We start from the raw sequence: 27,791 nt of genomic DNA on the forward strand, positions 1-27,791 counted from the left end.
AGCAGCTGTCAAGCGCTAAATTTGTGGCTTAAAATATTCACTTATAGTTTCTGAAAAGCAAAATCGACGCTCGTAGCTGCTTTTGAAATTCTGTGGCACATTTTGAAGAGTTGGATGTGGCAGCTTTGCTGAGTAAATCTTAATCAATGCCACATTATCTCGATGCGTGTCAAACGCCTTGGGCTGCTTGTTGTTGTTGCTGTTGTTGTTGTTGCTTTGCTGTGTGTTTTGTGCGCTTCCCCAGACTTGACACATATCCAATTAGCGAAATGCACTCGGATCTGCACTTGTAATCCACTGACAATCAGCAAGTTGCCAGGGCGGGGCGCGTTGCACATCAATCGCTCCTTTGGCGCTGAGTGTGCAGCCAGCAGCCAGCTCAATATAATCAGGCACACACACACACACACACACACAGATAGAGATGCAACAGCAATTGTTATGCAGCATGCAACATTGTGGCAAGACTGAGAGCAGCAGCAGCAGCTTGTTGAAAGAATTGTCACGTACATGCAACTCGCTTAATAAAGAGCCAAGCAGGCAGCCAGGCATTGCTGCTGGCATCAGCAGCAACTGCTGCAGCTCCAGGATAATTGTATGTAAATGCAAAATGTCACTGCCAGCTGCTGCTGCTTGCTGCTTGCTCCTTGCTGCTGCTGCGGCCACGCCCCATTTTCAATTACCAAATGGCGTAACTTGTTGTGCAGTTGTTGCCGCTTCTTGGTTTGCATTCCTTTTGTTTCGCTTTGATTTTGGGCTAGCTATCAAAGTGGCAACTCAAGTGTTGCATGCTGCTTGTTGCGCGTTGCTTGTTGCATTTCGCTTAACATTTTCATAAACTTGCAGCCCATTTTCCATTTCCCATTTTCATTTCGCCTTTTTGCAACTCCGCAAACTTCTCTAATCCGCTTTTGACTTGCGGCTTTTGTGCTGCGACAAATTTTTATAAAACTTTACAAACTTTTCCAAGCTTCAATTTCAGCTTTCACCTCACGACCCCCCGCACCCGCCCCCAGCCCTTTTGCCTTTTTGCAACTTTGTTGTGCATAGATTTTTGTGGCATTTATCAAGCATAACAAAGTTCGAGGCTAGAAATTTTTGCTTGTCTTTTTGCACTCTTTTTATAGTTGCAGGGCTTACTTAGGAGTTGCATACACTTTGATATTTTTAGCAATTATGCCAAGGGTTAGAATGAAGTTGTGAGAGTAAAAAGCGCAGCTGGTTGAAAAAAATATATTAAAGATTAAAGACAAAGAATTAAGCTCAGTCTGTCTGTATGAGCAACATTAACTCGGAGACCATAAAAGCTAAAAATTTTTAATGTAGATATTTCTATAAGCAATGCAAATCGCTATAACTATAGATATATAAAGTTTCCATTTTGCCACGCAAAGCAAAGAAACAGTTAAAGTTAAGAATATTAAACTAATTTGTTTGAAATTCAGCTTTAGTTTCGACTTAAGGTAAAAAGTTGAAGCCCAATTGGCTGCTAAAATAAAATATTTAAATTAATCATATAGAGCATTGCTTTTGTATACAAAAGTGTATTAATAAGTTGATTGCATCCAATTTCTATGCATTATTGTTTCTCTTTTAGTTTTCTCGCTGTTGGGCTTACTTAGAGTTTTTCAGTTTTTGCCTTTGATAACCGCAGTCTGTGTCTGGCTGAGCAGAATATAATCAAGTTGGTCTAATAATTTTGAAACGTTTTCAGCTGCACTTTAATTTGCTGCAGCTACAAAGAGTCACTCAAATATTTATAGAATGCAATATGTTTGGCCCCGCGGCGGCGCCCAATTCTGAATTTCATGTCAAAGTCAGACTGAAAAAAATGTTCAATCAACGCAATACACGAAAAAATTGCATTGTAATTAAATAAATTTTTTTGTGCATTTGTCATGGCGAAAAAAAACTGATGAAAAGTTTGGAATTTTTTCATTTGAAGAAGACAGCAACGTGCAACGTGCAACGTGTTGCAATTGTCATCAACAGCGCATAAATGGAAAATCAAATTGAAATTTGTAATGAAAATAAAATTTATTTATAGCCAGCAGCTGCTGCTGCTGCTGATGTTTGATTAAAAACAATTGATTAGCTTTTGCGGTCAATGGCAGCGACGTCAGCAGGTGTTTGATTAATGCTTAAAGTTGAAGTTGGGCAACTATCATAATAATGCGAGTTAGTGGGTAATAAAAGTGGCAGCAAAAATGAATTTGCGGCTTGGCTTGGGTGGCAAGTAAGCTGCTGGGCGTGTCATATTAAAAGGCGAAGAAAATTGCAAGCATTCAAGTTTTGCATTAATTTTAATTCAGCGCGCAGGCTGCTGGCAACTGTTGGCAAGCAAAGGAGCAGCACCTTGGCCATTTCCTGCAGCAGGAAGTGCAAGCGAGAGAGATACGCCAACGCTGCTTTTAATTGTCCTGGCGACAGTCCTCGCCGTCCTGCTCAAACACAATGATGAAGCTGAGGGCTGGCGTAACTTGAATGCGTTTTAATTACGTTCGCTGCTTTGCTCATTTTAGCGCACATTTTGCTTTTGTGTGTGTGCGCGCGCGTTCTTGTTATTATTTACTTCGCTACACTGCAAAAAAAGAAGAGAAATAGCAGCGCACACAAATACGCGTTCGCCATAATGAAAAACGTTGCTGCGACTTGCTTTTGTTGCTCATAAAGTGCAAAAACAACAGCGCAACGAAATTGAAATTGAAGTACTTGAGTCGCTTTGTCAGTTGATTGTAGCTCGCAATTGAATTTTGGCTGCTGCCAACTTCTAGGCAAATTAACAATTGTTTGGCTTAAAGTTCTGTGTGCCAATTGCTTGGAAAATGCTAAGCACAAAGGCCAAAGGGCAGAGGGCAGAGCAGACTGTGGAGCAGTTATTATAAATCACAGCTCATGTTTGACTTTCATTGCAGCAAATCTCATTGGCATCGATACCATACACCATCAGACGCTGTCGGGCCAGGAGATGGATCAGCTCAACGAGCATCAGCTGGACAAAGTGGCAAACAATGTGAGCGTTTTCTATCGCGTTTCGCCGCGCCATAAGCTGGAGATTGTCAAGTCGCTGCAGCGCACGGGCAACATTGTGGGCATGACTGGCGATGGCGTCAACGATGGTGTCGCACTCAAGAAGGCGGACATTGGCATTGCCATGGGCAAGAACGGCACCGATGTGTGCAAGGAGGCGGCGGATATGATTCTAGTGAACGATGATTTTCACACCATAATGTGAGTAACTTGAGCTGAGCTCATAGCCAGTTGCTTTAATATTTTGTCCACTTGCTTGCAGCGCTGCCATTGAGGAGGGCAAAGGAATTTTCTACAACATACGCAACTTTGTGCGCTTTCAGCTGAGCACTTCGATTGCTGCGCTGGCGCTGATTGCCTTGGCCACATTAATGGACATTGCCAATCCCCTGAATGCCATGCAAATACTTTGGATCAACATTATAATGGACGGACCGCCGGCGCAGTCGCTGGGCGTTGAGCCTGTGGACCATGATGTGCTCAAGCAGAAGCCGCGCAATGTGAAGCAGCCCATGATAACCAAGTCGGTGGTGGTCAATGTGCTGCTGAGCGCCAGCATCATTGTGCTGGGCACGCTTTGGGTGTTCCAGCGCGAAATGGCCGACGGCACGCTGGGCAAGACGAAGCGGGACACAACCATGACCTTCACTTGCTTTGTCTTCTTCGACATGTTCAATGCGCTCTCCTGTCGCTCGCAAACCAAAAGCGTTTTCACCATCGGCCTCACCACCAATCGCATGTTCCTGCTTGCCGTTGCCTTCTCCATCATTGGCCAAATGCTCGTCGTTTACTTTCCGCCGCTGCAGATGGTGTTCCAAACGGAGGCGCTCACTGCATACGATATACTCTTTCTGGTTACGCTCACCTCCTCTGTGCTGATTGTCTCGGAGATCAAGAAGTGGTTCGAGCGCTCGCTGGAGCGCAAAATGTACAGCACGCGCTCCGAGTTGGACTTTGTATGACAAAACGCAAGCGCTAGAGCTGAGTTGCACCCAAAAGCCGAGTAAATTACAAAAACAATAACAAAATACACAAAATAAAAAATCACAAAAAACAAAAAAAAAATAGCAAAACTATGCAAAAACCAAGTGAGGAGGCGTGGCAGCAGTGAGAGAGAGAGAGAGAGAGAGACAACAGCAGCGAAATGTGTGTTTAATTTTACATTTGACAAATGCCAATCAGCTCAAGAATCAAATCCAAACAACAACAGCAACAATAAATAATTTTATTATACGAAGCAGGCAAATTCAATTGATTTCCAATTTAATTGGTCAAACGATGTAAGCTGCCCCCCCAAAAATTAAATGTTGTTAACTTTTAATTTCGTTTCGATTGCTGCGTATTCTTCATTTAATTTTTAAGTAGACAAATTTGCATGTACTTGAGTATTTTTAAACTTAATTAAATTAGGCTTAAGTTTGTTTTGTAGTTTCTGTTTTCCAACTGTCTAAATCTCCAAATGTAACTATATATCTATATATATATATCTCAGCGCATCTTTATAAAACATTTATGCCATTTATAATTTGCAAACTTTTGTTCAAACCTTACGGCGTGTTTCATATTCTTGACTTGAGTGTCTGCAAAACATTTTAATGTGATATTATTTTAAGCACATACAACACAATATTAATTAAAAATCAAAAACAAAAACAACACATAATGCTTTTTAGCTCAACAATTATTTTCATTTCAATAAATGTTGCAATTGCAAAATGTCACAAAACTTAATGTAAACTAATAAACTTTTCTTATTGGCAGCATAACTCCGGAACAGCTGCAATCCCAACAACAACAACAACAACTATAACTAACAACAATTCTAGACGTAAAATGTAAAATGAAATGTGCAAAGTGTAGCGCGAAGAAGAAACGCAAAGTGTAGCAAATGGTTTTTTATGTAATTTTGTTTATTGATTTATTCTCGGTATATATGTGTAAAATGCGAACAACAACAGCAGCAGCAACAACAACAGCAACAGCAACAACTCTAGCGCGTTAGCTACAGACAACAATAAATTTTGTAACAATTTTTTGTGTGTGTGTGTGTGTGAGTTTGGAAAAACAATTTCCCTCACACTACACTTGAATTCCATGCTTGGAATTCTCTTTTGGCGAAAACAAATTGAATTTGTTCGATAGCGAGTTAACATTAACTTGCATTAAATAACAATTGTATTCATAACTGGTAAGAAGCAGAATATGCATATTCGAATATATTTATAATTAATTAACAAACAAGAGCAAGAGCAACAGCAATTCAAAGCAATAATTATAAACAATACAGCAAGCCAACTGATTTAGGTTTTCAATTTGAAACAATTTTGTAGTCTTACAGACAAGTTGGTAAATACTACAAATACTACATTAATTAAATAGACAATTGTTAAACTATATATCATGAACACAACAACATCAATCATATCATCGCCGCTCTCAGCAAATCTCAAAAACATTTCAATGCACAATGCACAGCAATTGATGCGCTCTAACAATTTTCAATTCCATGCACGTTAACCAACACTGTACGTTGTCGTCGTCGTAGTAATTGCATATCACATACAGTACTTTCGCTATTTTCAAACTGCACTAGCGCGTCCTTTAAGCGTTTGTTTTACTGTACAATGGACCAAGCAAGCATAATTATAATTAATATTAAATTGTTTACACATCTACTAGTAATCTCAAGGCTAGGCTCTCTCACACTGCACACACTCATATATCATGGGCATTATAACAAAAACCAAAAAAAAATTGCAAATTATCGTAAAAACAACAAAAAAAAAATGATTGTAACTCTACTAAGTCTTTAACTCTAAATTAAATGCATAAAGCAGCAACATTACGAGTATCATAACCCACACGCATACATACGAAAAGTACACACACACATACATACAAACATCTCATCCACAATGGTAACAATAATTAGTAAATTAAGTGTATTGAATTAATTCAACAATTAGCAAACAGTCGCAAATATTTGCAAGCAGGTATTAATTTCAAAGCAAAGCAAACATTAGTTATTTTATTAATTATACTAGCTTGCATATGATAAATATTACTAATTAATAATCAAATGGCATAAGTAATTGTCTAACACTAGCAACATTTATTTATTAACTTCAACTGCTTAACACTTTTTTTTTCTATTTCTACTACACTTTTTACTTTCTCTGTACAAAACTCTGTTTTAGATTTTTGTTTGTTGCTAACTCAACATTTAACAATATTAAATACAAAAATCTAAAATACTATGTCTAACTGTGCTATTAAATGTAAGCTTAACAAAAATATATATATATAGACACAAATAATTAAATGCGAATATTTATAAAATATTTCCCAAAAAGAAAAAACCAAAAAAAAAACTTCTTACAAAACATATTTGTGTTTGTACTTTCACATTAAAAAACTAACACTAACAAATGCAACTAAACTCAACTAATGAATTTAAATTAATTCACTATTTAGTTACTAAATAAATCGCGCTCTACAAATCGAATAATAACTAAACAAATTATACAAATTAACAATGCAAACTTACATACAACCTACAAACATAACTATATATAATATATACATATATATATATATATATATATGAAGAAAATTAAAATTGTATCACCGAACAAGCAGCTAACAAATATTTACTAATAAAAATAACTTTATGTAGTACAAGAACTTAACTTTGTCTTTTTAGTCAAAACTTTTACTCAACACACAACTTTAAGTTACATTTTTATTAACAAACATTTTATTTTTTTATTTTAAATGCCGTTGAAACTGCAAAAAGACGATGAAGAGCAGCAGGATCTGCGAGATTCCTATGTGGACACCAAGCCGCGCTACAGCAGCGACACGCTCATGGGTCATTGGAATAGCCAACGCTATGGTCATGACATCAGCAGCAGAAGCGCCATTGTGCCTTGTCTGCTGATCGATGAAGGTTGTGAGCAGCATTTGACCACCAATCAGAGTGCCTACAGGCCCAAGGAGTTTGTCTACTTGGACTTGCTGGTGGATCATCGCGCCATGCAGTTCAACACGTGGCGCAATATGATGGTGCAGCGCTCCAACTATTGCCATGAGGATGGAGAGCAGTACATCAGCAACTATACGACTATGAATACGCTCAGCTATAGTCTATGGCCCAGAATGGAGCGTGAGCTGCGCTGTCGTATGCTGGCTGAGGGCAAAACGGATTTGAATGTGTTGAAGACGCGCTGGCGGCCCGAAGGACTCGATAGCTATGGCAACAACAGCTGCAAGACGCCGCCGCCAGCTCGCAGCTATATATGTGAGCAAGCTACGACTTATAAGCATGAATATAAACCAAAACGCGCTGAAATTCCGCAAAGTATTAGACCCAAAGATGAGCTACTTACAGTTGACTAGACTGTTGTTTACTTTTCTAAATTTTTAAAACAAACCAAGAGGTTGGCAAATGATATTGTTAATGCATAAATAAAGTTGCTTAGCAAACAGCAACTTATACGAACGGTTAGCTAGTTGGTTTTCTATTAAACAATTTAATAATTTAAGCATACCCAACGTTGTTGACTTCAGTGCAATTCAATTTGTTGCTGAAATCAGCAGCAAGGGTAATAGCAACAATTTAACTTTAGCTAATCTAAGCAGCTTGTGACTTAGGCTTAAAGTTTGTATACAGTTATTGTATATTCGTCAGTTGGTGCTGTTGTTACACTTTTTAGTTTATCCAGAGTTTTATGTTTTCGTTGCTTAAGTCTGTTTATGTGCAGTTCTCTATGGAAGCGATTTGTGAGCAACTTTATGGCAAACAAGTGCTCGTTGGCAATTGGCTGGATCGTCGTTATTGCTACGACAGCAAGAACAATGGCATTGTGCCGGGTCTAAATGCAAAGGAAGGCTGTGAGCAGCATCTGACGCTCAGTCAGGACACTTATACAGATGCTGGCTACAAAGGCGATGATTGCAAGCAATATTTTATAGAGAAGCGCGTAACGCGCATGCGCAACTTTTTGCAAAGCAACAGATCGAAGGTCAAGCTTATAGATGCGCCAGAGCTAAGAAATAACTATACGACAACCAATACAGTGGCCTACGAGCTGCTGCCCACGCTGCGGCATGAGTTCTGCCTGGCCCAGACGGCGGCGGCGGCGACAAAGCAAAGCAGCGCCATGCCCGAGCGACAGCTCCAGGTGGACATGCTGCAGTGCTTTGGCAATACGACCAAAACCTATGACTATGCCAAGAACATTAGGAAGCAAGCAATTATGGATAACATAAAACGCATGCAGACAACTTATGCTTATGAATTCAATCGCAAGCATCCAAAGGCCACAGAGCGGTCCAACACAGAGGAGCCAGTTGAGCCCAGCATGGAACTAGAGAAATGTTGAGCTTTCCATAAAGAACTGCCCTTTACAGTATAAAGGTCAAGCTAGCAGCGCTTGGCTAGCTTCGCATTTATATTGTGAAGTAATAAATATTTACTTAAACGTAGTTACAACATTTTTCTTATTTTTTATGCATGAATAATAAATAAAATATTTAGCGTAAGTCCATAAATAATCGAAGTACTTAGTTATTTAACTACTATTAATAAGTGTAATACGCGTAATCTTTAATCTCAATCATTTCTTAATGCAAAGTGAAACATTATTGATAAAAAGAAACTCAAACAGAGCAGTCCGTTCATTATTAAAACAATCGCTAGTGCTGCAAATTTACATAAAATGGTATAGAACATTTAAAATTGTATTGAATTCAAATACTAAACTGAACTACTGTATTTTCCAAATATTCCAAATCTTTAGCTTTCTTTACCACTGCTCGCAATCTGTATCAGGCTGGCAAGTCCATCTAGCTATTAAGCACGAGCATTACATACAGCAACTGATGACAGACGAACCCAATGAATCCGCTCCTCAATGCAGCACGCAGCTGCTGCTTGCTACTCAAGTTGGATGCCCAGGCGCTTGCTGGCGTAATGAATGAACAATGCTACTGTTACAAAATGTAAGTATAAATATGAACTTGATATATGGGCAGCAAGTTCGTTGTTTAAGTCGTCTTTTGCTAACGTTTTTCATGGCCAAGCATCATCGCAATTCAGTCCTTTTTTTACGCTCCTGCTCCTTCTTTATCCTTTGAGCTACAAAAGGACACGCATTTTTGTGCTCCAGGGCAGTAAATAAATCGAACTGTATACTAGAATATCCAAGATTAGACAAAAACAATTTCGAGCAAGTTCGTTGCTTAAGACTTTTTTGTTTACATTTTGTATGGGAAAATTCCATGCAAATCGGTCGTTTTTAAGTTCCTGCTCCTTCGTTATCCTTTGAAACCCAAAAGGACATGCATTTTCATGATCCTGGGCATCAAATCTATCGAACTGCATACCAGGATATCCAGGACTGCAAAAAAAAATTTCTTTAAAAAATTTGCAGGGGGGGAGTCGCAAAAATTGGCCAAAAAACACAAAATACCCTTTTTCTCGGAAACTACAAGGAAAACAAAGATGTCCTTTGGCATGCAAGTAGTGCTTTTCAAAATATATAATCGAAAGGACGAAAGTCCTTACAGGATCGGAGAAAATCAACATTTTCTGTGTACAGTAAAACGGCTGTATCTGCCGAATCCTTGCCAGGATCAGGACGAAATGGATGCCAAATGAATCCTTTTTGAATAGACTATTGTCCAGCGAAAGGACATCCGGATTGTCCTTGCAGATCCTGAGGAAATGCGGTTTCTGTGTTTTTGGCCAATTGCCCTCGCGGCCTGGAGGCGAAAATTTTCTAGTTGAATGGACAATTAGATGACCCATATTTTTTTTATGTGCCAATCGATAGACTCTTGTCCTGTGAGTTTCCACAATTCAAAAATTTGGATATGCGAACCTGTCCTGCCTAGAATAACTACTTTTCTTTGGAGGTTCGCCAGTGCTTGGCAGCACTTGGTAGTAGTATGCAACACTTTTTTACATATGTATGCATAGCAAAGACAACAACCAAAGCGTGCACAATATCATTGCACCCAACGAAGAAATCCGCTGCATACTTTCAAGCGCTGCCAAGCACATGCAATCCCTTAGAGAAAAGTGGCCATATCTCCTCAGGATTAAGTCGCATTTCCAAAATTTTTGGTTTGCGACACTCACAGGACGAGAACTCAATCGGTTGGCATCAAACAAATAGGGGTCATCTAAATGTCCATCAACTTAGAAAATTTTCGCCTCAGGGCGCGAGGCAATTGGCCAAAAACACAAAATCCGTATTTCCTCCGGAACTGCAAGGACAATCCGGATGTCCTTTTGCTGGACAATAGCCTACACAAAAAGGATTCGTTTGGCACTAATTTCGTCCTGATCCTGGCAGGATTCGGGAGATATAGCCGTTTTTCTGTATACAAAAAAAGCTGTTTTTCTCCGCTCCTGTAAGGACCTTTCGTCCTTTAAGTAATATATCCTGAAAGCTTCTCAAGGAAGCACTCACTTGAGGCCAAAAGGACATCCTTGTAATCCTTGTAGTTTCCGAGAAAAAGGACATTTTGTTGTTTTTTGGCCACTTTTTGCGACCTACCCCCTGCAAATTTTTTTCAGAAATTTTTTTTTGACAATCCTGGATATTCTGGTATGCAGTTCGATAGATTCGCTGCTCAGGATTACGAAAATGCATATCCTTTTGAGATTGCAAGGATAACGCAGGAGCAGGAGCTAAAAAACTATGAAAATTTTTTTTAAAAACGTGTATAATAATTTTTTATTTATTGCCAAAGAGTTTTGTTAATAATGCTGCAACTTTGCAAATAAGCCTTAAAAATAAAACTAAGAACATTATAAAAAGCAAACATAATGTAGTTATCACAATTAATATTATGGATTAAATACAAATGAATAAAAATGAAAATACTAGGAATGTATTAATGCTTTAATTTAAATAAAATCCGTTGACCTAGCATCCCTTCAAACAGGACTAGCTATTGTTAGCTATTGTTGTTGTTATAGCCGCTGATGCTGATGTTGTAGTCCTTGGTCCAGTTAACTTCGGTGACTCTTTAGGATGTAGATCCGACTGTAGCAACCAGTTATTGTATATTATGAAGTCCAGCGTTCGCTTCGCTGGAAAATAAAACAGATGATTCAGTAAATGCATTTCATTTACAATCCAAGTGTTGTTCAGTTTAACACTTAATAAATTAAATTAAAAGAAAAAACTTGAGCAAGCTAAGCAGGCTTTGTATAATACAGCAAGCTGTCAGACAGCCAGTCGACTGACTGTTCAATATAAAAGCAGCGAACAGATTCGTACTCAAATTCAATATGAAAGCCGTACAATTCTTAACTTTTGATGGCTGCTATTCGGGCAGGAGTATTCTCAGCTCGAGCGTAAGTTGTCTATAGCGCTTAATTAGTAAACAAACTTACTTAGTTGATTGCTTTAAGCAGCAAGCCAGCACGAATGAGAAACAGCAGGAGCTTGGGAACAGAGTGGAGCTGGCGCTGCAGCAGCTGGATGGCCGGTGAGAGATACAGATTCACTGCCTGTGTTCGAAAGGTGTTGAAGAAAGGCAGCGCCAAGATGGTCACCCAGATACTGAACCCCTGCACCAAATACGTGGATGCCATTGACGCTTGTGGCACGCCCGTGTCCAAGGATGTGCTCGCCATTGCCAACGCCAGCAAGTCTATGATAGGCATATGCAACAAGATCGTCCATCTGAGCAGCATGCTGTGTAACAATGGTCACTATGAGAAGAGCACAGACTCTGCCAAGATGTGCAGCTGGCAGCTCTTCAAGGCGGTTGATAAGCTAACGGACAAGCTCAACACGACCAGCGAGCTGGTCGGCAAGCTGGTCGGCAAGCTGGCCGTCCACACCAGCTTCTGCTTCATGGGCGCCACCAATGAGGTCAGGGCCTCCCTCGACAACGTCTTGCCCGGCGTCAATATCTATGTGGACAACAGGAAAATATTAATACTGATATTGATCTTACATTTTTCTTAGAATTAATGCAAGCAGATTAAATAAGCTCGAAGTATTTTTATGAAACAAATTGTATTTATTTGGTAAAACAAAATAGTTGTACAAAAGTATTTAAAACGATTTGAACACAATGTTTAGAATTGCATACGCATAGAAAAAGAAGCAAAGAGTTAAAAAAGAACAACAAAACAACTCAAACAGCTATGCGTTAGTATTAGTTCAATAAGCCAAAACACACTGCTTAAGAGTCAATGAAACTCAGAGAGGCTTATGCAAAGAACAGTTAGTTGTAAATGCATTGAGTGAAAATGGCATAGTGAAAGGCAAAAGTATAAGTAAGGCAAGCATGAATGCAAATTTTAAGCAAGCTGCTTAACACACAACGAAACTTATACTTACAATTATTTAATACTTGTCATTTGGCAAACAAGAGCATTGAAAACAATTGTTATAAGCTTACTTGGCAAAATCAACTCCAACTTCGTTGCTTGTGGATGAGCATGCTGAAATTATTAATTATTATTACACTGATAACACGCGCACTGGATGTTCAATCGCCAATAGTCCAAGCACAACTGAAACTGACCTACGTGCGTTCTTGGCTGTCAGCCTCCCACGCGTGTGAGCATCGCTGCTTTGCTGCTCTTCGCTGCTCGCGTCTTTCGTTCAGTCGCTTGCACTCTATCCCTTTGCACTGCCTCTGCGGCCGAACTAGAGCGTGGTCGTTTCGTTACTTACAGAGCGCTCAGCTTACAATGCAATCGTAGGATGAGTGGCTACTTGAGTGAGATCGCTCAGCGCTGCTGCGGCCGTGGTGTGGCCGCTTCATTGCTTAGAGAGCGCTCAAGTAACTGTGCAATCGTACGATGCACGTGAGTGGATTTTGTTTTGACGATTGCTGCATTGCAAACTTGAGCTAAACATCAGCTGATCATTGAGCCTACGGCGCACGTGCAAGTTTGCATTGAACATTCTATTTAAAACATTAAATGAAATGTTTATATTTGCAGAATAATAATAATAACAACGATAAGTTAAAGCCATTACCTTCCCATTAAACTAATACAATATAATATAAATTAAAAATATATGTATATAAACAGCAGGCCGCGCGATTTTTTTATATTACAAGATTCAATTTATTTCATTTTCATCTTTTTGTATAATAATAAATGTTGATTTTTAATTTCGTTCGTATATTAAGTAGTTCTAGATTTTCTTTTTGATGCCAGAAATTCATTTGAAGTTTCCTTCTTTACTATTCATATTTTTTTGTTTTATTTTATTTTTTTGGTTGCACATGCCGTGGCATTTATGGCTCTTGCTTGTTGGAGATTAGTTTGCATTTTTTGTTTATACTTTTTTGTTTTCGAAATTAGTAGGTCGATTAGTCGTTTACAATACGTTTTTGCATTTGCCATGTTATACTCGTATAATATATATGCCTTTAATATTAATAATTATTACAAAAAGTAAAATTTTACGACATTAAACTAGACGACATTTCGCATATGTTATGAATACTTGTTTAAATATTTGTTTCTTGTATACTTTTGTTTTTGCTTCGTTTCCGTGTGTGTGTTGCCTTAAAATTCTTATACGTGTGTGTTATTAATAATTTTGGACAATTTTCGACTGCCGTAAATTGTTATAATTTTTCGCCTTTTATAATTTACTTTTGGCTGATGATTACATTATTAAAATTATGCTTAAAGTCTAAACCAATGGAAAGAGTTGTGTGGGCGTGGCTTGTGGGTTAAGTGTGTGTGTTTCATTGTTAGTGTTATCATGTTATCGTTTTAGCATTATAGGTGGTCAAAATTTGTAGTGTTGTGTAATTGTTGTGCTTGGATGTGTTTCAGTTTGCAGTTGTGTGGGTTGGTTGTTTGTTTTGTTTTGTTTTGTTTTGGGGGTTTGTGTGCTGATTATATACGTATATAGCTTTTGGTTTTTGCTAACAACAATTAAAATTTTGAATTTCCATTTTTACTTTTTTTGGTTTTTGAGTTGAGTATGGTATGTTTTTGAAATCGTATATACTAACTTGTATAATGATGTGTGTTGTGTGTGTGTGAGAATATTTTTTTTGTATTTTTTTTTTCTTTTTTTTCTGTTTCAAAATTTGATAAATATTAGTAATTTCTTGCTTATGTTTTAATTTTAGTACCTAAAGTATTTTTAATTTATGTATTACTTAAAATTTTCTTGAAATTCTTTATTATTTTTTACTTTTACTTGCATTTTTGTTGTAATTTAAAACTGATGCTTAAACATTTGCTTAAATTTATGTTTTTTTTCTTTTCATTTTTTTTTTGTTGCTCCAAAAATGTAATTTAATTTAAGTTGTAGTTGCCTTGAGCGCTCACTAAAATATTTTTTTGAATTTTGTAAATGCCGAGAGTTGTTTTTACTTTTTTTTTTTTTTGTTAAAGCCGAGAAGTGTTTTTCTTACATTTTGGATTTTGATTAGACCGAGACTTTGCTGCAGGTCGATACATCAATTTTATGACATCAGTTTCTATTAAAATCGATGCTACCCTCATAGATTTTGTTTCAAAATGTTTTACGTTCCAAAGTGAATTTTTACTTTAGTAAAGCTGCAAGGGTATTTTGCCTTCGGCTTGCCGAAGTTTGCGATTTCATTGTTAGCTCTGAATCTCAAATATTTGAGTTATAATTTTTTGATAATTTTATGCAGCCAAAGGTATTTTTACCTAAATGCAAAATATCATATATATTTTTTGTCATGTTACGTTTTTTTGTTAATGAAGTTTTTTTTTATTAGCCGCAAATATTATTTAAAACTTGAGTTTCCAAACTTGCTTTGCCAGTAGTTTAAATATTTATGTTTTGTTGTTGTTGTCGTTTTTGTTGTTGTTGTTGTGTGCAAAAATCAAAAATGGAAAAATTTGACATTGAAATTAAAATTGGTTTAGCTTGAAAATAATATGGAACATATATGGAAACTTAAGCCTGCAAGGAATTGTAGCCCGTGTTATTGTTACATGTGCATTTTAGTTTTTATTTTACGTTGTTTCATTTTTAGAATTGAAATCTTGCTCCGATTGTATTCATTTAGTTTTATTTGAATTTTTTTTTTACCAGTAAAGTGAGAGTTTTGTTTGTTTATATGTTTTGTCTCTTGTAATATAAAAAAGTTTTCTTTGCTTTTATTTTCATCGTATTTCATTTGGTTTTAACTGCTATTAGCGTTTGTTTGTCACTTGTGAACTGAATAGAAATTAAAGAAATTCATATACATACATATAAAAAATGTTTAACAATCGTTTAGTTATTTATTTGTTACTTAACCTTCGCTATTGTAGTTTAGTTAGTTTCATTCTTAAAAAATATATGTAAATAGCTTTCATTTTGTTGTTCATTTGATTTACTTCATATATTTAATACGTTACTTTAAAACTTTTGATTAATATACTTTGACTTTGAGTGAATTCTTTTGGCGGCTTTTATACAATTCGGAAATGCTGCGTGTCAATTGTAAAAAATTGTTCAATAAGAAAAATGGTTTTGTTTGTTATTGTACTATGGTTGCCATTGCAATTGTTGTATATGTTGTTGCATTTGTTGTATATGTAAATCAAAAGATTCGTTTGGTTTATTGTTGTTGTTTTGGTTTTTACTATGGCTATGGCTGCTGTGAACAGTAACTAACTGAGTTGCTAAACTACAAGCCAGTTAGGACTTAAGCTCACAGCTTGTATCACTATTGCTTTGTTTGATTTCGTGGTTTTGCTTTGCTGCTCATTAAACAAATGTTTACCGATTGATTCTCACTTTCTGATAAAAAAAAACAAGTATATGTTTGTTAAAAAACAAAAACAAGTGGGCACAAGAACTTAGGTTATGTTGCATTTGTTACATTTGTGGGTTGTTGTTGTTGATGTTGCGGATATGTTGCGATTGTTCAAATTGAAAAATACTTGACAAACTCAAACTTCATTTTGATTGATTGTTTACACTTATATACTTGTTAGACTCTCACTTAGTTAGAACATAATATTTAGCTATTTGTTTGTTTGGTTTTTTTTTTTTATACAACGCATCAATGTGTTGAGTTTAATGCATAAATAATTGATTTACTTACGTTGGTACTATTGCAGTTTACAATTGTTTGCCTCTTTCTTTTTCTCATATATGTTATTCGCTTTGTTTTATGTACAGTATTCAGCAATAATAATAATAATAATCATAATAAGGATAATCATAATTATAGTTTGTAGTGTGCTTAGCTGAGAACTTAAAGAATTTGTTGCTATTGTTTTTTGCTTTTGCATTTGCTTCAGCTATTTCTATAGTATGTGGTAGTCCCTGTCAATCGTTTATATAATACAAAATGTTAACTTAACAACAAATTGTGTGTCTATTGCTTGAGAACTCAATTATGTTGTTGCTGTTGTTTGAAATCTTTACACATACATAAGCGAGAGAGCAAGTTTTAAAAATATTTGTTTGCTTTTGCTTTTGCTTTACTTAACACATACATATATATTTATATTTTGTTATTATTCATTAAGTAAATGTTACTAAGTAGATTTGAGTTTATTTTTTGTCGCTTTTTTTTGTTTTTTGTTGTTATTGCACTTTTACTATTTTTTTGCATTTTGGCTTTTTTCTGTTCAACACTATTGTTTATTGTTTAGTGATATTGCTTTGTAAAAAATTCTGTAAAATATTTTCGGTACTATTTCACTTTCTGGTTGGCGCGCTGTTGTAAAAAAACAACAGCTAACTGCTGTATTGTATATAAGTATGAATATAAATAAATTACATTTGTTTATATTAATAAATTACTTGATCTATGGGCACATTGTGTGGTATTGCAAAAAGTTATCGACTATCGATAAGCGGCGGTGCTTTAACTCCCAACTGTTTGTTACCTTGGCTTTATGACTAGGAACAAGAAATTATTTATTTTGTATATGTGTGTCTGTGTGTGTGTGTGTTTGGCAAATTGGGCATAAAAATAAGCAAAACGTAGACATAACTTATTTAAGCATTAATCTAATACAACTAACTAACTGATAAATTCGAGGTAGAATATTGACAACTCTACATTAAGTGTGATCGGCTTGCATTATTGTATATATATATATATAACTTATTTATGTTCTGTACAATTGTATATACTATATATGTATGTCTTGATCTGTAAGGAACCATATTTTGATTGTTGCACTAAACTGAAAGTTGAAGAAATTAAAACTGAGAGTTTAAAGCGCCGCGTTCTGTGTCAAGTTGCCAACAACTTTTTGCAATATTATATTTTTAACTTTGTTGTTGTTTGTTTGTTTGTATATATATTTATATTAAAAACTAACGAGGCTATTGTTGTTGCTGCTATTGTTGTTTGCTCAATACTTATAATACGTTTCAGCTTAAATAAAAACAGTTTTATTTCGATTTGCTCTATTTTACAAATATTTGTTAATTCAGTACGTTGCTGTTTCCATTTTGTAATTCTTACTATTTTATTTTTGCTGCTGGCTGTGTTCTGGTGTTCTCATTTTATAGTTTTTTCCAAGTATAATTAGTTATATATCGTATATATAGAAGTTATGTATTAAATACTTTAAAAAATATAATACACCATACATATAATATAAGAGTTTAAATTGTGTTTTCCATGCACTATATGCTATTTAATTTTTCATTTAGTATATATTGATATTTTAATCGTAATGTTTTTGTTTTCAATTTCATTTGAGTTTTAGCTTTTGATATTTGAGAATTCAACTAAAGACTTGCGTTTTTTTTTGCTTTTAAATGCATCAAATTGATTTTTGGAAGCTCAATTTGAAATTTGCTGCGAAATCAAATTGACAGATTTATCTTTAGATTTGCAATATTATATCATTCGTTTCAATTTGTTATTAAATTAATGCTTACCGTTGCTATTTCAAAACTGTATTTAACTATAACTCTTACTGTTTTTATTGATTTGTATGTATTTGTTGTTGTTGTTGTTGTTTGTTGTTCTTTTGTTTATTGGTGGTTGACTTAAAAACTATTATCACTATTGCAGAAAGCGAAAGCGGCTGTACTCAATTAAAATGTTTGTATTGTATTTTAAGCTAATGCAGCGTAGCAACTAATTTAATAGTTAATATGCTGCATTAGTTTAAACATTTGTTATTGTTGCTTCGTTCTTGTTGTTGTTGTAGGCATGCACTATGAATTTGTTTTGCGTTTTGTCTGAAGTTTAATTTTATGTTGAAACTTGTATTATGCAGAAACTTTTAGCATTATTATTAGTTTTTGTTTTTGTTTTTTGTTGTTATTATAACTTTAAGAAGAAAGGATTTTTTTCGCGTTTAGCTTTTGTTGCTTGTCCGTTTTGTTATCGAAAAGCAAATTTCGTTACATTTTTGATTTTGCCAACTTGATTTTTGAGTATAGTATATGCCTTTGCATGTATGTGTGTGTGTGTGTATGCGTGTGTGTGTGTGGTTATACTTATGTGGAGCTTTATTGAGACTGCAATTAAAATTTCTGCTATATAATTACTTGTATTTGTACTCTTGGTTATTTAAATTGGGCTATTGTTGTTTGTTAGGTATGCTTGTAACTTGTTTGTGTTTTGTTTAGAACTCTGATCTGTATCCGTATAACTCTTTAATCTATAATCTTAGGTAGCGTTTACTCAGTGTTCCTTTTAGATTTTTGTGTGTGCAGGTTTGGTTCGTTTTTATCAATAGATTGGCTTAAGCTAAGGTTTTTGATTAGCCCCTTTGTCTGTCTAGGCTTATTTGTCTTGTCTTTGTCCGTTAATCGATTTTAATCGATAACTTTACTACTTAGTATTTAAGTTTTGTCATTGCCGGTCGTTTATATATATATATATTCTTTTTCGATTTTAGCTCTGTAGCTTTATCTTTTCCACTGAAGCAGCTGTTACACTCTTTTCATTTATTTTCTTTGTTTTCTTTGCAACTACAAAATAATATGCAGTTATTTATCAAAATAATAATTGAACTGATAGTTGTAAAAATTAAACAAATTATAACATTATGTTTAACAAATTTTGTTTAAGCTTGCAGGCACTTTTTGGTTTTTGTTTGCCTGTCAAGCTTAAATGGAGCATTTTTTGGAGAATTTTGTTTTAGATTTTATAATTTGTTATGTTTAATAAATTTTTATGCGCCTAAATTATTGTTTATCTTAGCATTTATGTTGTTTAAGTTTTGATTACGTGTCTTGGGTTAAATTTCGTTTCTTTAATGCCTAAAAATTTACAAAAGTTTTATGCTTTAGTTATATGTTTATAATTTTTTACTTAATTTTGTGTTTTTATCACAGCGACATTCAGTCTAAAATTTGCTTTTATTGGAATTATAGCATAATTTGCCATAATTGATATAAATATTTAGAGTAGTTATAGTTATATTAACTAAAACTAAACATAATTTTGATTTAAAGCCAAAAGGTGTTTAAGTGTGTGTAGGTGTGTGTGTGTGTGTTTCGTTTTTGAATTTTTGTTTCATTTAACGCCAAAAATGATTTGTAAAAAATTTTGTCTAAAAAGGCCTAAAAATTGTTATAGCTTAGTATTAAATTTTGATATAACTTATAGCAAATCATGCTGTTGTCATGGAATTGTTGGTCTAATTCCAATAAAAGCATTCCTCATATTTTTGTATAGAATAAAATTTTGTTTCACTTGTTGCCTGTGTGCCGAAACATTTCAATTTATTTTTTATATTTAATGTGCCTAAAAAGTGTATTTAAAATTTTGACTAACCTTCGTGTGTATGTGTGTGTGAGTGTGTGTGTTAAACAATTATCGATTTTCCAACTAATTATAAAACTTTTGCACGTAATTTTGCTGCTCACAACTATTTACAATTTACCAGGAGCACATTATAGCCGAAAAGTTTAATTTATGTTGTTTTGCATATCACAAAAATTAGACGCTTGCCCAAGCCGAAAATGATTTAGAGTGTTGTGTAATGCCGAAAAAAGTTCAAGAGTCAAAAGTTACTCCATGTGTGTGATCAAAAAGTGATTAAAACTGAAAATAAAAATATATTACATTGTGTTTTCGATTTATTAAAAATGATTAAATAAAATATGCAAACATAATTAGCGAACTAAAACAGTAAAAACAAATCGATTGTAATTTGATTGCAAATATATAAACTTAACATAATAACTACAATACATACAATTAAATATAGTATATATAAAGATAGTGAATTTAATATATAGATATTAAATAATGAGTACAATTACTAGCGAAAGGGGAAAAACGCAACTACTAAAGTTAGATTCACTTAATCAACGATCGATCGATCGATCGCTTCGATATTGATTATGCTGCTGATAGTTATAGGGCTGATATATAATAACAATTATAAATGCTTTGACGGTACATTGGAAAATATTTGTTGCTAACGTCCACACATAAAATTGTTTGGGGGCTTGAAGTTGATGCAAGTTGAATTTGTTTAAGTGCAGCTTTGACTATTGTTTATAAATTGTATGGCACCTGAAGAGTCACATTTAAATCTTTAGCTATATTGTTTGTTTGTGGGGGCTGGGGCGGGTCTGTAGCTTGTGTGGACTTAGTTGGGACTAATTACTAAATAATAATTACACACAAACAATTCAGGGAAGACAACTAATTGTTGTTAGCAAATATACAACTTATGGTTTGAATTGTTTAGCGCAAAATTGCAGCAATTTTAAATATAAAAATTAAAGAAAAAAATCACATGTCAATAGAAAATGAAGAGAGATAAACTAATAGTAGTAGTATATATAGTATGTGTATAATATAAATAAATCTGCTTGCAAAACAAAGATTCCAATACTAGCATACATATGTGCACATATGTAATTAGTTTAATTAATTATACATAATTAGAAATTAGCTGCTCTAATTAAACAAAACTCATGCTTAGCGCAACGTCTAACCCAACGATCTAACTCGCTCTCTGTCTCGCTCTATCACTTCAATGCTCACTCGCTCTTAAATCTCTTCCGCTCTAAACTAACTGTACGCCTAAAAATCGTATAACTTGTGTATAAATTGCTGAACTTTTTATAAATACATACCATGTAAAAGTTAAAGGAATCGTATAACGTTGTGATTTGGTTATAATTCGAACTCTTAGCTGTGTTAGGGGGGCCGGGGAGGGGGGGGGCGCATGGCTCTGACCATTTTGTGAAAGGAGTTTAGAGTCCTTTTCGAAAAGACTAGTACTCGTCGATCCATGCGCGTTCGTTTGATTTTCGACTATGAACTAAGAGAATTGCTTGTGTTAAACTTAGCGACGAAAACTTACAAAGTAAGACAACCGATCGGAACGATTGCTTTTAATATTTGTCGAATTAGAAATTGTTGTGGGGTTGGGTTTGGGGGCGTTGTGTTAGTTTTTACTGCTGACATCATAGAGATCCGAATATCGAGTGTATATGTGGGTGTAGCGGTATTGCGTGCGAGAGTGTGGGCGGCGGTGGGGGCGCAATGCCGTTGGGCGCGCCCGCCAGCGCATGTCCCGCATGCGGATGCGGCGGATGTGCCGACGGCGGTGGCGGCAACGTTATCGATAGCGTAACCGTTTGCGGTGCCGCCACTGTAGCGGATGTGGGCGTGGCTTGCACCGCTCCAGCGGCTGTGATATGATGTGCGCTCGTTGGCGGCGCTGGCGCTGGCGCATGATGTGCTGCTGCCGCCTGTTGCTGCTGCTGCTGTTGTTGCTGTTGCTGCTGTTGTTGTTGTTGTGCGGCAGCTGCTCCAGTGGTGGGATGTCACTGAGCCACTACAGAAGTGGCTGCATTCTGTTGCACAACGACGCCGGGCGCAACGGCATTGGCTACGGTAACCGTTACGGGCGGCGTGGGTCCATTGGCATGAGCAGCGCTTGGCTGCTGCTGCTGCTGTTGCTGCTGCGCATGGAAGGGATGCTGAAAGGGTGGACCATAGCACTGTGGAAAGTACAGCTCGTTCTTGACCACCGACTGCTGCGCCACAGCGGCGGCGGCAGCAGCATTTGCCGCCATGCTGCGCACCGGCAAGATGTTGGCCTTGTTATCAACTGCGGCGGGATTGTTGTTGTTGAGGAATTGCTGAGCCGCCAGACTCTTGACATCGTTCATCAAATGATTGGCTACAACAGCAGCGGAGGGCGCTTGTTGTTGCTGCTGCACTTGTTGCTGCTGTTGCACTTGCTGTTGCTGCTGCTGCACTTGCTGCTGCTGCTGCTGTTGTTGCTGCTGCTGGCGACGCACCTTGGTGGTGTTGGGATTCATATGGTTGTCAATATGCTTGGTCACCTCATTCTCCGAGGCAAAGCGTCGCCGGCAATTGGGCATGGGACAGCAGAACGGACGATCGCCCTAAGAAACAAAAAACAAACAACGATTAGTTGAAGTTCTGACTGTGAACCGAACTCACTGGTGGGTTCGGCTAGGCTACAACTACCTGGTGGGTGCGCGTATGCTGATCCAGTATAGCCTTTTGTCTAAAGTCCTTGCCGCATTGCGTGCACTTGTAAGGCTTCTCGCCTGTATGAATGCGCAAGTGCTGAAAAGAAAGATGAATTTGATTATTCGGAACGGAAGATTATTCCTTTCGGAAGATTATTCTTTTCGGAAGATTATTCCTTCCAGACGCTTATTCCTTTCGGAAGATTAACCCTTTCGGAAGCTTATTCCTTTTGGAATACCTACCTGATTCAGAATGGTGCGCTGTCTGAAGAAACGCGGACAGTACATGCAGCCAAAGGGTTTCTCGTTCGTATGTATGCGCAAGTGTTGCGTGAGATGCGATTGCTGGCGGAAGCGCTTGCCGCACTCGGGGCACGGATACGGACGCGACTCGATGTGTATGCAGCCGTGCTGCAGCAGCGTCGTCTTCTGCTTGAACTCCTTGTCGCAGATGGGGCAGCGCACATAGAGCGGCATGTTCGCTGGCCGCACGCCAATGTGCTGCAGCACCTCGGGCAGAATCTTTTGACCTGCTGGTAACAAGGCGCATTAAAAGTGCGTTCGACTGAGCTTGGACCAGCTTGGATACTAACCCTTGACGTCCTTGAAGTAGGAGGGATAGTGTATGCCGCCGCTGCCGTCGGGCGTGCCTTGGGAATCGTCGTCATGATAGCCACCGCTGCCAACGGTAATGTCGCCCTTGGTGTCCTGCTCATCGCCCGGAAAGGGCACGTCCGAGGGCCACAGCGTCGGATGCGGTCCGTTCTTGAAGATGAGATGCGGCGAGACATCTGTTGGGTGAACGTTTTCATCGGGCACATGCAAGTATTCAAACCAAAGTATTCCACTGTTAGCATCGCTCAAATTTGGCGCATAGCCATCGACATTGAAATCGCCTAGCATTATATATTCGAAACTAAGAGCTATTGAAAATTGTTATTATAACTTCTTTTTTTTCTAGCTAGCTGCTGAGACAAGTTTTTGTTTGCTCGAGTTGAAAATGAATTGTGTGACAAACAGCAAAAGCAACGCCTGCTGCAGTTTTCGAATTTTCGAACTCGAAAAAGCAAAAACTTAATAGCAAGACAAGTTGTTGTTTGCTCGAGTTGAAAAGTAATTGTATTACAATTAGCAACGAGAACTGCGTAAGCAATGTTCGAACTTTCGAACTCGAAAAAAACAAAAACTTAATAGCAAGACACGTTATTGTTTGCTCGAGTTGAATAGTCATTGAATTAAGCAAATTGCCAAAGCACAACTTGCTTTTCGAATTTTCGAACTCGAATAAACAAAAACTTTAAATGAGAGTTATTGAAAATTTGTTGTTCAAGGCCGAAAACATCGCTCAATTGAGTGTTTGAGTTAGAAATTTTGCAAGGTAAATGCCGAAACTTAAGCGAGTACAGTCGCCGCTCGCTGGAAACTACTTTGGGCTACTATTTAGCGTGGGAGCTACGCGACTGACTGGGTCTAACGTTTAACGGTTATGTTTTAGATTTGTGTGTTAACTGTCGCTCGCCTTGGTGGGTGCGCACATGCTGATTGAGGATGGCCTTCTGGCGAAAGTGCTTGCCGCACTCGGGGCAGGCGAAGGGCTTCTCACCCGAATGGATGCGTATGTGCTGATTGAGAATCGCGCGCTGCCTGAAGCTGCGCGAACAGTACGGGCAGGTGAATGGCTTTTCGTTGGCATGAATGCGCAGGTGTTGCGTCAGGTGCGACTGCTGCCGGAAGCGCTTGCCGCACTCGGAGCACGGAAACGGACGGGCGTCCGTATGTATCCGATCGTGCTGGAGCAACGTGCTCTTCTGCTTGAAATCCTTGCCGCAGGTCAAGCACTTGAACAAACGCAGATCGCTATGCGGCTTATTCTTGTGCGGACGCCCGGGTCCGGTACGTCCGCCCGTTGTCCCCGTCGCGCCTGTCGCCACCGCAGCGCCGCCAGCGCCATTAGCAGCTGCAGCGACGCTTTCATTGGCAGCGCCATTCGCTTGTGCAACATTCTGTGGCGCGCCATTTGGCTGCTGCTGTTGTTGTTGCTGCTGCTGCTGTTGCTGCTGCTGCTGTTGCTGCTGCTGCTGCTGCTGCTGTTGCTGCTGCTGCTGTTGCTGTGCTGGCAGCAGTTCGGGCAGCGCATACGACTCGCCGCCATTCTGCTCCATCTTGTTCAGATAGTGCAAGGGTGGGAAGCCAGGCGCGCTCAGCATGCCGCCCTGCGGCGCCCCATGGCGTTGAGCATAGTAATCGGAAGCTGTCTGGAAGCTGGGATCGGGTCCGCCATTCTGCTGCGCATGTGGATTCGGCTCGGCGCCATTGCTGGACGCATGCTGCGGCTCGTTGCTGCTTTGGTTTGGATTTGGCGCGGAGTTCTGATTGGCAAGCTAGAAAGAGAGAAATGCTGAGCTTTTGACTATCGCCTTTGGCTTTAAGCATTACCTGATTCATGGCATCATCGTCGGCATTGCCGTTGGCACGTTGCTGCTGCTGCACAGGATATGGACTCGATGAGGGCGACACCTGCTGCTGTCGTCCATCGCCGCTGCCATTGTCACGCGGCTCCTGCCCGCCCGGCGGACTTTGTGGCTGCTGTCCCGCTGCCACTGCCGCTGCTGCTGCGGCCTGCGCTGCTGCCGTCTGTTGCTGCTGCTGCTGCTGTTGCTGTTGCTGCTGTGCACTCAAATGTTGCTGCGCCTGCTGCTGTATGTTCGGATACATGTCGCTGCCCCACTGTGCGGCACTGGCGCCTATTGCGCCATTGCGCTCCGCATCCTGCGAGTCCTTGTAGAGCACATACGGCTGTCCTGTGTCCTGCGTGATGCAGTACATAATCTGGCGCGGCACCTTCAGTCCCGCTGCTATGCAGGCGGCAAAGCTGGCCGAGAAATTTATGGCCATTGTTGCTGCTGCTGTTTTTGTTGCTGTTGTAGTAAGTTTTTTTTGTTTTTAGTTGTTGTTGTTGTTGTTGCTTTTGTTGCTTGTTCGTCCTGTTTGCTGCTTGTAGCGTTGTTTGCTCTTTTGTTTATTGTTTAATGTTGCACATTTTGTTGTTTGTTTGCGCATTTATTTCGCTTCATGGCGCGCAATTTGTTTAGCATTTAAAATTCCTTTCTTCTTAAGTGTTTGCTCATTTATTTTGATTCGTTTAGTTTTAAATTAAAATTGACTTTTTCTTTTGTTTAAACCCAAATGAAATTTTTCACTGAGCCTGCAAGAGAGAAATTGTTATTAAATATTTCAGTTTCAGTTTCAGGCCAAGGCGTAGCTACGTATAAAATATAAAAAGTGAAAAGGCAGCAAAACAAAAATGCGCGACGCAAATTAAAAACAATGAAGATCATCAGCGGCTGATTGAGAGGAGTGGCGCACAAATGGACAACGCATGCCAATGCCCCCCTCCCCCCCTAACCCCCTCCCCGCACTCCCACACAGAGCCACAAACGTGGCCACATGTTGTGCCTCCTTTGTTGTTATGAGCTGCTGTTAAAGTTGCTTGCGACTTGACTCTTGCCTTTTATCTTTGCTATATTCTTGTTGCTGCTCCGACGACGTGCCAACATTTTAATGCGGGATCAAGGTCTCACACACACACACACACACCCAAGCCATGCCCATATGGCAGCCCACTCTGGTCCTAAGCGGCCATATCCATTAACAATACCCGCAATTGATGTAGCAAGCGTAACATGTGTTCAGCCAGCTCAGCGCTTAGACATGATTCGCGAATTATTGACTCGTTCGCTCTCTCTCTCTCTCGCCTCGAATAGACTCCGAGCACAATCTCTGATGTCATGCCACACATAGAGGAGTGTAGAGCATCAACAAAATAAAATAAAATAATAAAAGACTCGCAGCAATTTGATTAACTTGTTCTGTTTTGGGGCCAAAAGTTCAAGCGGAATTTATGCAGCATTTGATTTTAATAGAAGTAAAGAAGTTCGAGCATTCAAAAATTACTTCATCAGTTAATTATTAATAAACAAAATATATAGCTGACTGATTTTAGTTAAAATATAAAGGATTTGGTAAGAAGTTTCGCATTAAAATTACTTATCACATTATTATAAATAAGCAAAATATATTTGCTTATTTTTTTTAATTTGAATATTGTATATAAGAAGCGAGTTTCGATTCATAATTCGAATACTTTAAATAAAATTGTTAATACTCTCCCTTTCAATAACTTTAATGTGAATAATAACCAAATTTAAATTAATTTTTCATGAAAGCAATATTCTTGAATATATTTGCATACAAATTAAAGCAATATCGATTAAAACTTGTAATGCTATTATTAGAAATAGGCGACTTTCGAATTAAATTTGCATTTCAGACAATTCTAATTCAAATAGAAATATACACAGCATATTTTAAGCATAAGTTGTAAAGAAATCGTTTAAAAAATGTTTTAAATTTTGCATTTAGTCTTTAACACTCTCGTTTTTTAATAATTGAATTGCTGTATGCCTAAATTTAAGTAAATTTTTGTTATTTGTTATATTAGAAATTCTCTTTAAATGCAAGTCGCTCAAGCAAAATGCATTTGCTAAATTGTGTGCAAGTCAAAACAAATCAAAAAGCGCAAATCGAAAACGTTTTGATAACTGACAAAATGAATTGGCAAAAATTTAATTGAAAACGCAATGCATGTCAGCAACAACAACAAGAACAGCAGCAGCAACAACAATTACAAGAAGTTAACGGCTGGGGCCTGCTTTGGAGTTTAAGAGTCGAATCGTGTCTGTGGCGAGAGAACTAAACTAAACTACCTTGAACCCGCAAACGAACGCGTCGCGCTAACAAAACTGCCAGCCTGCCAGCTATGTAAGTGTGTAAGCGTGTGTTAGTGTGTGTGTGCGTGTGTGTCTGCTGTATGCGATCAGCTGTGGGGAGTTAAGCGCGAGGGGGCAAGCGCAAGAGCGAGAGCGCGTTGACTAAGGCACTGCAGTTTGCACTTCGTGCCCAGCAACGAAGCCTCTGCCGCTGCTGCAGTCGGTCTGGCAGCAGCAGCGCCGTTGCTATTTGTGAATTATTGCGCTCCATTGGCAACGCGACAGCGTTTGCAATTTATGCGTTCGTTGTCGCTGCAGTTGCCCTTACTCCGCTCGCGCTCTGCCGCTCTCTCGCTCTTTACTCTCGAACATGCTCTTAGTACAAATCGTGCTATCTATAAGCACGGCATGTTTGTTTTTATTTTCACCGCTGCCGCCGTCGCTGCTGCTGCTGCTGCTGCAAATGCAATAAACAGTTTATTTTTAAATGCGTGCGGCCATTCATATAAGTGTTAGTAGTTTTGCTTTTGCGCACATGTTTTAAAAACATAGATTTAAGCAAAACTAGTTGCTA

General features: G+C 38.0%; 4 protein-coding genes across 8 annotated transcripts in view; 3 read left to right on the forward strand and 1 right to left on the reverse strand.

Annotated features, from left to right (window-relative positions):
* Positions 1 to 4,099, forward strand: part of LOC108600423 (mucin-19) — a 50,056-nt gene extending 45,957 nt beyond the window's left edge. Inside the window, exons 11-12 of the mRNA XM_017987787.2 lie at positions 2,916 to 3,231; positions 3,293 to 4,099. Of these exons, the coding sequence (XP_017843276.2) occupies positions 2,916 to 3,231; positions 3,293 to 3,992 (1,016 nt within the window). The 3' untranslated portion in view covers positions 3,993 to 4,099. The remainder of the gene's footprint in view (positions 1 to 2,915; positions 3,232 to 3,292) is intronic.
* A 3,597-nt stretch (positions 4,100 to 7,696) lies between these two features.
* LOC108599221 lies at positions 7,697 to 8,511 on the forward strand. Its single transcript, XM_017986016.2, has one exon. The coding sequence runs from the start codon at positions 7,761 to 7,763 to the stop codon at positions 8,412 to 8,414; it is 654 nt and encodes a 217-aa protein (XP_017841505.1). The 5' UTR covers positions 7,697 to 7,760; the 3' UTR covers positions 8,415 to 8,511.
* Positions 8,512 to 11,380: 2,869 nt separating this feature from the next.
* LOC108598199 lies at positions 11,381 to 12,020 on the forward strand. Its single transcript, XM_017984815.2, has 2 exons — positions 11,381 to 11,401; positions 11,462 to 12,020. Exon 2 carries the CDS (start codon positions 11,475 to 11,477, stop codon positions 12,018 to 12,020), a length of 546 nt encoding a protein of 181 aa, XP_017840304.1. The 5' UTR covers positions 11,381 to 11,401; positions 11,462 to 11,474.
* An 8,210-nt stretch (positions 12,021 to 20,230) lies between these two features.
* On the reverse strand, positions 20,231 to 25,410 carry LOC108600483 (zinc finger protein 543). 5 transcript variants are annotated; one of them, XM_017988108.1, is made up of 6 exons: positions 24,885 to 25,410; positions 24,052 to 24,829; positions 23,042 to 23,239; positions 22,692 to 22,978; positions 22,444 to 22,545; positions 20,231 to 22,358 (listed from the first exon to the last, which is right to left on the reverse strand). In XM_017988108.1, the coding sequence occupies exons 1-6, from the start codon at positions 25,341 to 25,343 to the stop codon at positions 21,771 to 21,773; spliced, it is 2,412 nt and encodes an 803-aa protein (XP_017843597.1). In that variant the 5' UTR covers positions 25,344 to 25,410; the 3' UTR covers positions 20,231 to 21,770. The 5 variants fall into 5 exon arrangements, with proteins under 5 accessions (XP_017843597.1, XP_017843596.1, XP_017843595.1 ...); XM_017988107.1 differs by having other exon boundaries at positions 22,441 to 22,545; XM_017988106.1 differs by having other exon boundaries at positions 22,441 to 22,545; positions 22,692 to 22,981.
* Between the last annotated feature and the right edge of the window lie 2,381 nt (positions 25,411 to 27,791).

The sequence above is a fragment of the Drosophila busckii genome, chromosome 3L (genome assembly GCF_011750605.1).
Source record: "Drosophila busckii strain San Diego stock center, stock number 13000-0081.31 chromosome 3L, ASM1175060v1, whole genome shotgun sequence".
Taxonomy (NCBI): domain Eukaryota; kingdom Metazoa; phylum Arthropoda; class Insecta; order Diptera; family Drosophilidae; genus Drosophila; species Drosophila busckii.